Below are 13881 nucleotides of genomic sequence, written 5' to 3'. Positions count from 1 at the left end.
CATTTTTCAAAAGACCAAAAACAATATCAAATCAATGAAGCTCACATTCAGCTACAAGACAACCTTTTTTCTTCCCCCTTTCACACATACATACATGCATGCATCCATATATACATACATACATGCATACATACATACGTAGGTATAAAAGTCATCAGCTTTTCCTCTTGGTTTTTTGCTGCTGGCCTCTTTGTACTATTATCCGTCGTTTGTTGGCTTAAGGTTCATTGAAGCGAAACAGCAATCAGACAACTTGCTTTTTGATAAATGATATGTAAACATGCAATATGTGATTAATCCTCCCTTGCCCAAAAGTAACCTGTTTTTGTTTTTTTTTTTTTGGTGCAACCATATATATAAAAACATTCTCTTTTGTTTGCTATCATTTGGTGATTATATATATATACACATCCGTCTTGGTCTGATATATATTTTTTTTATAATGGATGACCCCTAATTTCTATCATTCGGGCACGCTGACTAGATAAATCTCGATCCGTGAATAGTCTTTGTATATGGATCATATAAATTCATAAATTATCTCCCTCCCCACCGATCTCGGTCTAATATTGACTATATGGATTATTTATTTATATTTACGTTTTCAATTTAACGAATTTACCCCTTTGATTGATGCATATATTGAACTCTGTTATAAGCAAAAATCATTAGGTCATTTTTCATGTCTATATACGAGAGCCCACGTTCATACATACATACATACATATATATATATATATATATATGTGTATGTGTATCTATATGTGAAGGCGAGAGGGAGAAAAAAAAAAGACGCAATTAATTAAAACAATTAAAAGGGAAAAGAGAGCAGAGAGAATCTTTTCAGAGGGCACAAAACTGGGAACCATCACGTTCTCTCATTCATTTCCCTATTGTTATCATATATTATATATATCATTCCTTTATTAACATATCTTTTTTTTTATATAAGGAACATATCTTATTATATATTGTTACAGTTTGTTTAAATTAAACGAAATATGTGTGTATATTATATATATATATGCACCCGGACTGATATGATTCCTTCTCATGTGTTTCCTCCCTTGGGCAAAATATTTCGTCTGACAGCAATCGTTACAATACTTTACTGGTCCAAAAACAGTAAAAAAGCCAATATTTAAGTTTTATATATCTGATATAAAAAAATAAAATACGTTATAATAAAAAGACGAATATACGTATACGGATATCTAAAATACCAAAGCAGCGAGCATTTCATTTGCATTAAATAAACCACGTTAATTAGACGGATCATAAGCTGTCTTCGCCGTAACAATACCCGCAAATGCAATTTTTATATATTTAAAAAAAAAATTGTTATGAGAATATATTTTCATATATTTCATAGTATGAGCCTATGAGGTCCCAATTATGCATTTTGCTTTTGGTTGGTATTATAAGCACACTGCATGTGTTTATTATTATTATTATTATTATTATTATTAGGCTGCATTAGAGACCACGGGAATATATATATACACACACATATACATACGACAAGGAAAATACGGGTCCCGAGATACAGAAAGCTGGTCAAACAGACACGTCAGAGATTTTGCATTGATTTCAGACTCTGCTTAATCTTTATTTTATGACATTTGCATATTGAATTGAATTGGTTTATTTAATGTCCACGATGGATTTCGACCTTACCACTTCATTTTCCGGTTGGTCGTATATTATTACTGTTGATCCAACGGCTCTTTCGTATGTATGGCGGGATATTGCTTTTTTCGGTATTTTTTTTTCTTCTAAAATATATATATACACACACATAAATAACAATAACGTACATTATTTATAATAATCAATCTACATATCCGATAATTATTCTAAATGGACCAACTCGAACATTTTTCGAGTTTATAAACAATAATCTTCACTGCAGCATGAATTGAGGGTTTGATTAATATAGTATAGTTTTCATGTATCAAAAGGATGCATTGGAAACACGATTATAACGAATACTCGGAATATATATACATATATATGTATACAGCACATTATGGATATAGATGCAAGGGTTGTGTGGTTATATCATAATAAACGGGGGAGAATCCAACGGCTGGGATTAAAGACACAGTACTCGAGGATCACGAGCAGACTTTAAATTTGACGCTATCTTCGCTCTCTCTCTCTCTCTCCTTTTTTTTTTATAAAAAAAAAATCAGGAAATATCGTAGCAACTGTACGAATCAAACATTGTAATATATTTCATATTGAACAGACAAAATCTCATAACGCGTAACGGATACTGGACACTCGTTACCCTAACCCTAACCTTTACCCCCTAATTTCGTATATGTACATGTGTACGTATAATCGGGATATCGTATATTTGGGCATCTTGACAAAACTTACGCTATTAATATGATCAGAGATTATATATAAACGAACAACCCAACATCTCGAGTCGGTCCATTTGGAATCACAAGTGGAAGTAAAGGATAGTGTGTGCAACGGTCCACGGGGATGGAGTGAGGAGGACAAGTGTCAAGAGGGTGGCCTAAGTGCCTGTACATTGCGGTACTGATACGCATCGTTTTGGTTCACGGGCCAACACCCACCCAACCCCCTAACCAAAAAAAAAAAGAAAATGTTTTTTTTTCACGTATAAAGATTTCGAGCTTACTGTTTATTGAGATAATAAAATAAGAGCGTATGTTTTGTCAAGATGTGGAGATCCTCTGGTGGGCTTCATGTGGTCCACCGACCATCCTGTCTGCCTGCCCCTTTCCACCCATTCATCCATATATTATATATATATTTAAAAAAAAAGATCGGTACTGTTGTAATAAATACGTACACTAGCCGAATATATATCATACGCTAACAATGTACAGTGAGTGGATAGGTCTAAGATTAACACTAGACGTAGGAATCGTCTCTCTGACATCTTAACCATTAATTTAATGATAACAACTGTTAAATACAAAGGAAACAAAAGCTGGCACCCTCTGTCTACCGTATTGTAATTTAAAACCGGATCACTTATATATATATATATAATAATCCCATTTGTATATTATAAAATTTTGGATATCCAATCTTTTCAAGCATATACTATACATTAGTAGTCGGAAAAGATTTCGGAACATGGGAAGCACATCTAACTTTTTGGTCAGACCATTAATCTTGCCGTAAAAAATAATTAAACGGTTCTTCGGTTTGGTGTTACGAAATAAAATGCACGACTTCATCAATTGTTTTTTTTAAAAAAAAAAAGGTTAGAGACAATAATATTGCTTGCGGACAAACCGAGACAGGAAGATTTAACAATATTTACATTCAAACCCCAAATCTTAAATCAGTTACCAAAACGGCCCCAGCAGAACAAAAGCGTAAAGATTCCCCCAACCCCGTGCCATACGCCTCAAAAAACGATAAAATTTAACTCCAAGCCGTTACCTGCTCAAATTGGTTTGATGGGATTCCGGTCCGACCGGAAATGTTAACCGGTCCGAGTCATGGTCGATTGGTACGGTTCTTGGTGTTGCTGTGCAACTGGCCTCTGTTCACGGAAGACGAAACGGACGAGGAGGGAGAGGAAGACGACGACGCAGAAGACGAGAAAAGCTGTCCGAAGAGACCGGACTTTGATGACCCACGTAGCGAACAGACTGGGACGTTGAGGACCGGCGTGATTCTAACATTGGCCGAGTACGACCGAGGCATTCCATGGTGGTGCTTCATCCTGGGTCCGCCATTAAAGCTCCCTGGACTGCTCGAGCTCCGCTCCAGCCCATGAAACACGAGCTTTCCCGATGCATTCAGCCTCGGGCTATCCGCCGTCACCGTTAGGCCTCTCTGCTCTCCCGGCTGCTCTTCCGCCGCCTGGTGGCGCCGTCTTGCTGGACTCCGACCATCGGTCGACGGGCGCGGCTTCGCTAGTCTCATCCTGGGTTGTGTCGGACTGCGCCCGATACTCCGTGCCGGAGCGAACGGGTTGGGACCGGGTTTTTTGTCAAGGTCCAAAGACAGCCTCGGCAGCTCGTCGAGCTCGTGTCCCGAGGAAGAGGACGAGGAGAGAGAGAGACGCGAAGATGAGATCGACAGTGATTCGCAGATGTCGGAGTCCTTCATCAGCAGCGGATGGTTGAGGGACAACGAATCGGAGGAGGAAGACGACGAGACAAGGGAAGATTTGGAGTTCCGGTGAAGGAAATTCTTGAACGATGTCGTTTTAGGGTTGGGAGAAGACGACGACAACAATGTCGTCATTTTAGGGTTCGTCGAAGATGACGACAGTGACAATGGCGTCGTTTTGAGTGACGACGAGGAAGAAGACTCCTGTGCCTTCGCGAGCCTCTTGAGGCCTAAAAGCTCACGCCATCTTGTTGTGCAACGAGGCGCTTTGGGAGAGAAGAGGTATTGATCGACGCCGGAGATCTCCATTTCCAGTCTCCGGCACGATTTCACCATCTCCGACGATTTCGTCGCCTCTGTCGTCGTCGTCGGGGGTTTCGCCGGCGTCGTGCCGGGAAATTTCAAAGGGACGAGCTTCCCGTCGGAGAAGAGCTCGTCGGCGGAGAGCATTGCCACCGGATCTTCAAGCCGGAACTCGAAGTCCACCGGATCTTGGTTCGATAGCGAATCCGCCGCCGGAGATTGTTCCTCTGAGAAGGAACTCTCGCCTTCCCGGCCTAACGATGCTCTAGGACTCGTCCATCCGTAGGAGGAGTAACCCACCGAAGAGAACTTTTCCGGCGACAATCCGATGTTGTTAACGCAGGCCGAAGCCATCTCGATCGAGCTTCCACTAACTTTCAGTAGATTTGTTTCAGTCAATGGGAAATGAACGACCTTCCCGGCAGAAGCATTTGCCGGAGAGTGAGAGAGAGGTTTTTGGCGCTCTGTTAGGGTTTGGAGAGAAGTGGCGAATGACAGAGACAGGGCGATATATACAGCATACATATATACACACACGACGCGCACGTGTTTATTCAAACGGGTCGGGTTTTGAAAGTAATGGGCCAAATTGGGTAACATATTATTCAGCCCAATAGAGAATCATTATCATATTACGTACCAACCGGTTCGGGTCTTACTAATTAGCCCGCTCCGGTTTAGTTCTCGACCACGCCAGTGGCAATTTGTTCCTGTCCATTTGCAAATACTCGTTGACTAATTAACCATACCGGTCAAACACGTACTTACAAATTTTATTTTAGCCATGTTGGGGAATTGGAGGATTATTCCGTGTTAACGTCATGGATATGATCGGATTAGAGATGACAATCGTATTCATTCATATGAAATAATCACACGTAAAATTATTTAATTTATGTAATTAGGCGATGCAACTCAAAACTCCATATATGCCTTGAGAAAAATCAACGTCCGTCAGGCTATATATATATATATATAGCTTTTGGCAAGATATTTAAAAGTGCCGTTAATTAAATAAATATTAATATTGTTTAATGACTTTAAAACTAAGATTACGCGAGATAAAAGAATATGAAATGGCTACTGGTTATCATAATCAATTTTAGAAACAAAGTTTATATTCCAAATATATGTTGCCCCATATGAATGCTTTATAAGCATGTGGTAATTATTATATATCATGCCCTCCGTTCTATTAATATCATGATCTATTAATCGTTGTAAAGATCATTAACTGTATTTCATTCAAACCTGAAAAAAGGAAAACGAATCCAACTTTCTGCCGTGTTTATCCTAAAAAAGATAGATACATGAGAAACTACACACACGCATACATACACACACATTTACATATGCATACATACACGTGTGCGTGTGTATATATATATATCATAACAAATGTCGATATAAGACATTCTCATGGAGATTGGGAGGATCTAAGTTTGACCAAGTCAAATCAGATAAGGCTTCTCTTGTCTTGTGCCCATGACACATTAAGTTAATGTTGTGGCCATACTTCCACTTTCACCCATCACATTTTGGAACGGAACAAAAGACAAAACCAAAGGAGCATGCGTGAAATGAATCTTCAAAATTTGACATGGACCGACATTGTCTATAAAATATATCAAACTCACGATTTAATTTTCTATACAACAGGTTATTTTTTTAAACATTTCCATACAACAGTTGCTTCTTGATATTAATTTATGCTTGGCTATTTTTTTCTATTGGACAGTGCTAAATAAATTTAAAAAAATACACGTCATCCTTCCACGCAGCCCCTGCATATATCCAGCTGTGACCATGGATTTTCATCCAATTGATTTTCTTTGGTTTAATTTTACGTCAAAAAAAAAAATAAAAAAAATCCAAACTAGAAAAGAATAGTGATTCTTATTCACTTGCGCACATACGTATGAACCAATCATATTATTTGGCGAATAAAGAAACAGAGATTTCGAGGTAGTGATGAAACAATTTATTAATTAAAAATGACTTGTATCATCTATTAGTAATTTTTCTATGCCTATATGGCGTATAAAATATTAGTCATATATATGGATACGGAACCTCTATATATGGGTATATATATACTGACCACTGTCTCCTGTTTCATGGCAGCCATCAAAACATGTAATCTATGCCGCAGGATATCGGGTACAGAGCGACAAATATATAAACGATCATTGTGAGAACTATTATTTTTAGATCCATTTGTTTAAAATTTTATGGTTTTGTTCTGTTTTTTTACCATCACACACACCTATTGTTTATTTGGTAACGCTAACTCTATTTTCAAGACCCAAGCTTATGTGGCATAGTGGTGAGAGAATATGCAAAGCATGCTCTCTCACCCTGGGTTCAAATCCAAGCGTGGAGAGGGGCATTCACATGGATTTTCCCAATCCTCTGGGAGATGTAGTCGGACCAAAGATCCGGTGAACTTCCGGATTATCAAAAAAAAAATATTTTCAAGATTTGCGATAAGTATTTAGTTGTTTACGTAAGAATTATAATAAGTGAAATTTTGTATTGAGAACAGTCAATTAACCTCAATATCAGATTTCCTTTTTTTTTTTCTTTTATTTAAATCTTCGTTTTTTGGACCCAAGAGAGTCGTTTACTGTCCACCGTGGAAACTAAAACATACAATAGTGTGAACACAAATTTACCGAAACCCAGTTTTTTTTTTTTTTTTTTTTTGTATATGATTTTGAGGGTATAACAATGTTTATTTCTCTTGATAAAAAAAAAATGAAGAACAATACCAAGAAGTTGACTTTGTGGCTTCCTCTCCGTTACTTATATCTTCCTTCTCGGATTCCCAAATCACTACAGCTCTGATCTCTCTCTCTCATCCATTTCTTGTCCTCTTAATCCTCGTATTCCGTCCGATTTATCCATTAGCATACAAGAATTCATATATATATATATATATAAAGTGATGGAGAAGGATGAGAGGAAGGGGGAGATAATAAGAGTGGTGGAGGGAAAGCTGCCACCGGGTTTCAGGTTTCACCCAAGAGACGATGAGCTTGTCTGCGACTACTTGATGAAGCGACTTCTCCGCAGCCAACGCCACCAGCCTGTCCTCCTGCTCGACGTCGACCTCAACAAGTCCGAGCCCTGGGATCTCCCTCGTACGCTCTCCCTCTCTCTCTCTCTACATGATGCACTTTATCATTCCTTTTCAATAAGCACGATATTAATTAACATACGTTTATTACGCATTTATATACATACGTAGGTCATGCAAAAACCGCTGGTCATTTCTCGATATCGAATCCAAAAGGGTAATGGACTAACGTGATAAGTAACTTTATACAACATAACCCAACTTTAGTAGCTCAACCGGTGAAATAGGGGTACAAAACGTCTGTCCTGTCCCGAATTTGAGCGTCAAATTGGGGAGGAAACGTGATTTCAATCACGTGACTTACTCTCGGTCCTCGGGATTAGTTTGGGTTTCGACCATGATACCTCCCGGTTACCAAAAAAAACTTTAGAGGACATGTATTCTCTGTTTCAAAATTAATCTATATAATTATCTTGATTTTTATATGCATGGTTAATTAACATCATTAGTTATAGTAATTAGGTTGATCGTGTGGTACATAATTTACGGTTTCTCATCATATATTTCATTATCGATCATTAAGATTGAAAAAAGTGTTACCGTTAGTTAATCGTGACATTGATATACATAAAGGAATAATGGAGCCATGTTTTGGTATAACCACCAAGCTACCGGATGATAACACCCCATTAAACTAAACCTTACTGTTTTCATTTCAACTTTGCCCCATTATATATTTTTGTATTCTGAAAATCTTTACCACTCTTTCTACTATTCCCCCCTAATTAAGGCTGATTTTACCAAACACATAAAACGACATTGCATAGTTGTATATTTATATATAGGGGTATCAACCGGCCCGACCCGTCGCGAGCCTGACTTGAGGATTTCGGCTTCGGGTCATCCAAAATTTTTCAAGCTTATAAAACTAAATCTGAGTTCAGGCTTGGACCGATCCATTTAATCCTAGATTTTTTTTTAAATAAATCGGATTTTCAGGTCGGTATGAAATCCGGACGAAAAGCCCAAATTTGTTCGAGCTTATAGTTTTAGATATAAAATCTGATGTTTTTTGGGTGGGTTCGGGTCGGATTACCCAAAGTTGACACTCTTGAAGTTGTCCGTGACCCAAAGTTTCCGAAGACAATATAAACTAAGAGCTTAGGACGAAAAATCAAAGAAAACTCATATCCATTTGTTATATATATATATATATATACATATATGAATTAAAACGACCATTTAGAAGCAAATTTCGGTATTTATACCAAACTTATTGTTATTATTGTTGTCTACATGGTAAGCGTAAGAAGAAGAAGAAGAAGAAATAGATCGACCCTAATTTTAGAGCTTGACCAAAACCAACAATCATTAATTTCGCCCCTCGATGAAAGAGTAGTAATTACTCAGATTTAAATGCTGCTTGTTAATTGAATTTTTGTTTAATTGAATTAAGCAGATAATAATGTGAAATGATTGATCCTATATTCCTTCGATCCTTAAATAACCTTTGATAGTTTCTACGATATTCCTTTATAATATTAAAATAAATACACAACCATATGGTCGATACGATATCTGATGGAAAATAAAAATCGTTAATTAATATCAATATCCTAAAGACGAATAATATATTTAAGTTATATACGATATTAACAAACGACATGTATACGATGGTTTATTTGTTGAAGTTTTGTTTTTTCCAACGCGATTTGAAGTCCGCACACGTTGCGACACTTGCAAGTGAAGGAAAAAATATTCTTCGCCTTGTTTTTAGTTATATGGATTAGTTGGTCCATTTATTTATATTTCCATTTAGACATTGACCCTCCAACTGCATAATAATTGATCCCTAGTCACACATTTTAAAATTTTAAAAATTACATTATCTTGATCACGGACACGTGGTGGCCTTCTATTGGGTACCGGGTTGAAAAATTAGACAATGACGTGCATCTTTCATGACGGACAAACATAAAGTATTTGATTCCAAAGAAAATCCATAAATTCCGGCATTGGAGTCATCTCGCGACTTTTTCGAACGAGGGAATATTTATATTTTATTTGTGATAAATCATATCATTTACTTGCCGGAAATACCTATTATATCTAATACCAAAACCGGTTTGGTTGTACCTACTCATGTAGGGTGATATAAATGCGTTTCCTAATGTATTATTAATTACTGGTTAATTAAACTCTTGATTATTTTGTTAGACAACGATCGTGCATGCAGCGTAACATTTGGAACCAGAAGTTACTGCACTGCCTTTAAACTCTAATTATTACCGGGTAAACCCTAATTATTTCACCAGTCAAAGATGCTGCATGCATGCATGCGTCGTAACATGGGAATACACACGTTACTATGCTAGGTTTTACATCGTATGATTGAAGGTGAATCTCACAGATTACTTGTAAAAAACCGTAGAAAGGGCATGTGTGGGAGGGAGAGAGTGGTATTTCTACAGCCAAAGGGACAGAAAATACACGACGGGGCTAAGGACGAACCGTGCGACGGCGACCGGCTACTGGAAGGCGACCGGAAAAGACAGGGCGGTGAAAAGGAGAGATGCGCTCGTGGGGATGAGGAAGACGCTGGTGTTTTACAAAGGCAGGGCTCCTAAAGGACGTAAAACCGATTGGGTCATGCACGAGTTTCGGCTTGAAGGTCCCTTTGTTCCTCCCAAGGATTCTCCCGACTCTCCAAAGGTATTGTTTTTTTTTTCAATTTGTTCGATTTTGGTATATGAATCTTGCACGATATACGATGAGATATTAAATTCGGATCGATACAGAAATGTTATAATCTTAGAGTTGACTAACTAACTATTCGAATGCTAATTATGTCAACCCTGGTTGCAAAAAGATGGGAAATTTAATATAATATCATAAACAAAAAGCATATAAAATGTTATCGCTAATCTTTGATTGCTTAAACCAAAGCGTAAATCAAGGCGGGATTGTTGCAATCTTTTTTTAGGTGATACGTAACAAAGGTCTTGACTTTTTGTTTAATTCTCATCGTTACAAAGATTTTCTCGTTGACTGACCTAAGATGATGTTGACTCTGTAGATGCAGACCTAAGACATCTTGAACGCATAACCAAAACCAAAGATTTATGAGTTTTCATTCTTTGATTCAAAAAATGTGCAAGCTTTTGATAATGTATGGTTTTGCTGGGCAAAACAGGAAGACTGGGTCTTGTGTAGAGTGTTCTACAAGAACAGAGAAGGAGCTAACAAGGACAACATGGGAAGCTGTTCTAACGAGACAGCCTCTGCATCTCTTCCTCCTCTGATGGATTCTTGCATTAGCCTTGGCCAACCTGATCACCAAGAACCCTCTTCTCATATCATCAATCAGCAAGTGCCCTGCTTCTCCATTTCGTCACAGACCCAAACCGATCCATCTCTCCCAGATCTGACCAGTCTGGTTTCTGAACCCAAGACACCCTCCAAGAACCCTTTCCCTTTGTTCACGGATCAAGCTCCGACCATGGCCGCTGGGTTGGACGCGTTCTGCTCTGATCAGATGGTTCTGAGAGCTCTGCTCAACCAGCTCACTAAGATCGATGGATATCTCGGTGCCAAAGAATCTGAGAGTTTCGGAGAAGGAAGCTCTCAGAGTCTCTTGACCGAAGTTGGGATTTCGACCAGTGCTTGGAACTACTGAAGTCGAGGCTTGTGACAGGGTTATTACATTCATGTTCACGGTTGTCTGGTTTGTGCAAACGTTCATCACACTATTGTATGATGCAGATTCATGTAAACATATATGTATAGACTCTGGAGAACATATCCATATGTAAATATATACCTTTCTTTCAAACTGAATGTGATTTGGAGGCCTTTTGAAGCAGATCAAACAGTACAAGATTACATGCAATATCATCTGTGAATAGGGCAGGGGAAGCAATTGTACGGCCATGTCTCTGCACATTCTTTTTGTTTATGATTTACCCGTGAATAGAATTGTTATAAGCAGCTAGATATCTCTGAAAGTTTGGAGGCTGCAGCTAAGCCACTGAGTATAGCACCTTCGACGTTCGGACTGATGCAAAAATCTCCACAGATTGCGAGTCTCCTCTTCCTGTCCCAGAGGCATCTCTCCTCCATGGCTATGCTTATAACAGGGAATGCACTCCCCCTCGAGATAACAGGAAAAAAGATAATACACTGTTAGGATAAAAAGAAGTGATCTTGAAAGTAAACAAAAGACTGGTTTGAGTTTTGATCACTCGATTTCATTCGATAGATTAACTCATAGGCTGAGCTGTTGTTCCTTGGCAATTTTGTAATGTAAAACTGAAGTGAGGACGGTGTACCATCTGTGGGCTTTCATGAAAAAGGGTTGAGAGCTGACGAGACCCGAGCTTTGAAATTCCTGGAACATTCTTTCAGACACTTTGTTCAATGTTTCATTCGAGGGCTTTCGGCGGCCAGTTAGCTCAACAACCCTATTGGCATACTCTGGAGTTGAATGTAGTATCCACCTCTCACTGTAAAATCAGTCACAAACCAATAATAACTGTGACGTGTTACACTTGCAACTTATGAATGCATATGATTTCAACCAGTTAAAACGACGTATTTTTACTTTTTTGCTATGTATTGAAATACCTTTCAGTTGACCGGCTTGGCTTGCTGCTGTCACAATGAGCCCAACTCAAGATCTCAGAATTCTTGAATGATATGCAACTTGTCGGTATCTGAATCACAATTGTAGGATACACAAAGGCAATAAATCAGCTACGATGAAAGACAGCAAAAATCTTGCTTGAGCATTAACTTTACCAGTATTCTGGTAGAAGAGTTGAACCTATCATACTATCAATCAGCCTAATCCGCCAAATAAGACGCAAACCTGGGTACGAATGTATTGGCAGTTTTCTGACCGCATATTAGACAAGCAAGCATATATCTTACCAAAGACAGTGGCTCCTTGAAAGCTAGCATGAGAGCGAAACAAGGACGAACAGGAATATCTTGCAACCTATTTGCTAGTTCCGGAATCAAATTTAAATCTGTTGTAGGCAAATCGATAGAGTGATTAAGATTAACATGAAAGGAAAAAATTGATGGCAACTGTAGAAGTTCGAGTTCAATCCGCTCTTACTCAGAGGTGGTGGTCGTCCCGTTAGGTCAGTAAACCTTGGAGAAGCAATGCTTTTATCTGATGCAACTACTCCACAGAAAGAACCCAGATTTTCTCCATTTGAATCTTCCAACGACCATGATGTTTCTTCCTCCATCCATTCAAGCTTTGCAATACCGGTACCAAACTTACTTTCAACACCTACGAAAAATACAACAAAAAGACGATGTCAAGTAATGCAGAGACTGGAATCTAGAGCTCCCGACTTTGAGCCATTGGTTATAACGTGCTGGATACAATGCCAAGTACCTGGATCATGGCACAAGGTCCTGCATATAGAGTTCATGCCGGGCACACCCACATACTTCTTCTCAGATCCTTCCTGAACACATTGCTGGTTAGAGAATATCAGTGGGAATAATGCACACGCTTGGCTAATCGTGGATCATCAGTACTGATCATAAATTTCTACAAGCACGGATAGCTGCTGTAAATCTTTAAATGATTGATGACTAAAGGAAGTATTTTTTCGATATGTATCCGAAGAAAAAGCTGACGACAACCTGTTGGGGGCCAAGGAACTTGTTGGAGGTACAATCGAAACTCCCAAAAGTTGGCGTCCATTCAGAAACAACGCCTCTCGATTCCCAATCATGAACCAGAGTCAGTGCATCTGAGTTGCTGCTCACAGTGAAAAACGGAGCCCCATGGTCGAACAGCAAATCCTTCCCATCTTCGCTAATTTCTCTGCTTGAAAATTAAACAAAAGAGAGAAAATTTAGAAGGAAAACTCATTTTCAGACACACCCTTTTCATCAAATTCACAAACTTCAAAAGGAAGAGAGGAGAGAGAGAGAGAGTCTTCATCAAATCCATAAGATGGAGTAGATGAATAACTTCGCCACACTCAACAGAACAGAACATTTCGACCAACAAACAAAAGTCGAAGGTACAATGAGAAACCTTCTCTGAGACATGCGTCCACCGGGTCCACGAGCAGACTCGAAGAGCGTGACGGAGACGCCATTCCGGGCGAGAGTCGAAGCACACACCGCACCAGAAACTGCTCCATTATATTTTTTGGGGCAAAAAGATAGAGAATTTAATAAGGATTTTCCATATTTATGTCGTAATAATAAAATCATCAACGAAATCGAGAAACCCACTTCCGCTACCGATCACGGCGACCTTCATCGCGGCCGTGGCTTTGCTCATTCCTCAAGCGCTAAGCTCTGGCGATCGCCGGACTAGTGGCTCTGAGAGGATTATATGAGAACTTGGTCGCGTTTTC

General features: G+C 38.8%; 3 protein-coding genes across 7 annotated transcripts; 1 reads left to right on the top strand and 2 right to left on the bottom strand.

Moving 5' to 3' along the window:
* Window positions 1-3251: 3251 nt before the first annotated feature.
* Window positions 3252-4892, bottom strand: LOC104815712 (uncharacterized protein DDB_G0271670). The gene has a single exon (XM_010544244.1). The coding sequence runs from the start codon at window positions 4765-4767 to the stop codon at window positions 3490-3492; it is 1278 nt and encodes a 425-aa protein (XP_010542546.1). The 5' UTR covers window positions 4768-4892; the 3' UTR covers window positions 3252-3489.
* A 1662-nt stretch (window positions 4893-6554) lies between these two features.
* Window positions 6555-11291, top strand: LOC104815711 (NAC domain-containing protein 21/22). Of its 2 annotated transcripts, XM_010544243.2 has the most exons (4): window positions 7491-7556; window positions 7664-7709; window positions 9924-10204; window positions 10686-11291. In XM_010544243.2, exons 2-4 carry the CDS (start codon window positions 7667-7669, stop codon window positions 11166-11168), a joined length of 807 nt encoding a protein of 268 aa, XP_010542545.1. In that variant the 5' UTR covers window positions 7491-7556; window positions 7664-7666; the 3' UTR covers window positions 11169-11291. The 2 variants fall into 2 exon arrangements, with proteins under 2 accessions (XP_010542544.1, XP_010542545.1); XM_010544242.1 differs by lacking the exon at window positions 7664-7709 and having other exon boundaries at window positions 6555-7556.
* A 6-nt stretch (window positions 11292-11297) lies between these two features.
* LOC104815709 lies at window positions 11298-13881 on the bottom strand. Of its 4 annotated transcripts, none has more exons than XM_010544238.2 (9): window positions 13757-13881; window positions 13554-13653; window positions 13154-13340; window positions 12900-12984; window positions 12612-12791; window positions 12422-12519; window positions 12116-12204; window positions 11821-11994; window positions 11298-11642 (listed from the first exon to the last, which is right to left on the bottom strand). In XM_010544238.2, exons 1-9 carry the CDS (start codon window positions 13803-13805, stop codon window positions 11471-11473), a joined length of 1134 nt encoding a protein of 377 aa, XP_010542540.1. In that variant the 5' UTR covers window positions 13806-13881; the 3' UTR covers window positions 11298-11470. The 4 variants fall into 4 exon arrangements, with proteins under 4 accessions (XP_010542540.1, XP_010542542.1, XP_010542541.1 ...); XM_010544240.2 differs by having other exon boundaries at window positions 12900-12972; window positions 13757-13880; XM_010544239.2 differs by having other exon boundaries at window positions 13154-13337; window positions 13757-13879.

Source organism: Tarenaya hassleriana, unplaced genomic scaffold (genome assembly GCF_000463585.1).
Source record: "Tarenaya hassleriana unplaced genomic scaffold, ASM46358v1 Cleome24, whole genome shotgun sequence".
In the NCBI taxonomy this organism is placed as follows: domain Eukaryota; kingdom Viridiplantae; phylum Streptophyta; class Magnoliopsida; order Brassicales; family Cleomaceae; genus Tarenaya; species Tarenaya hassleriana.
The sequence above is the reverse complement of the archived record's forward strand: the minus strand, read 5'-3'. Positions and strand labels throughout refer to the sequence as shown.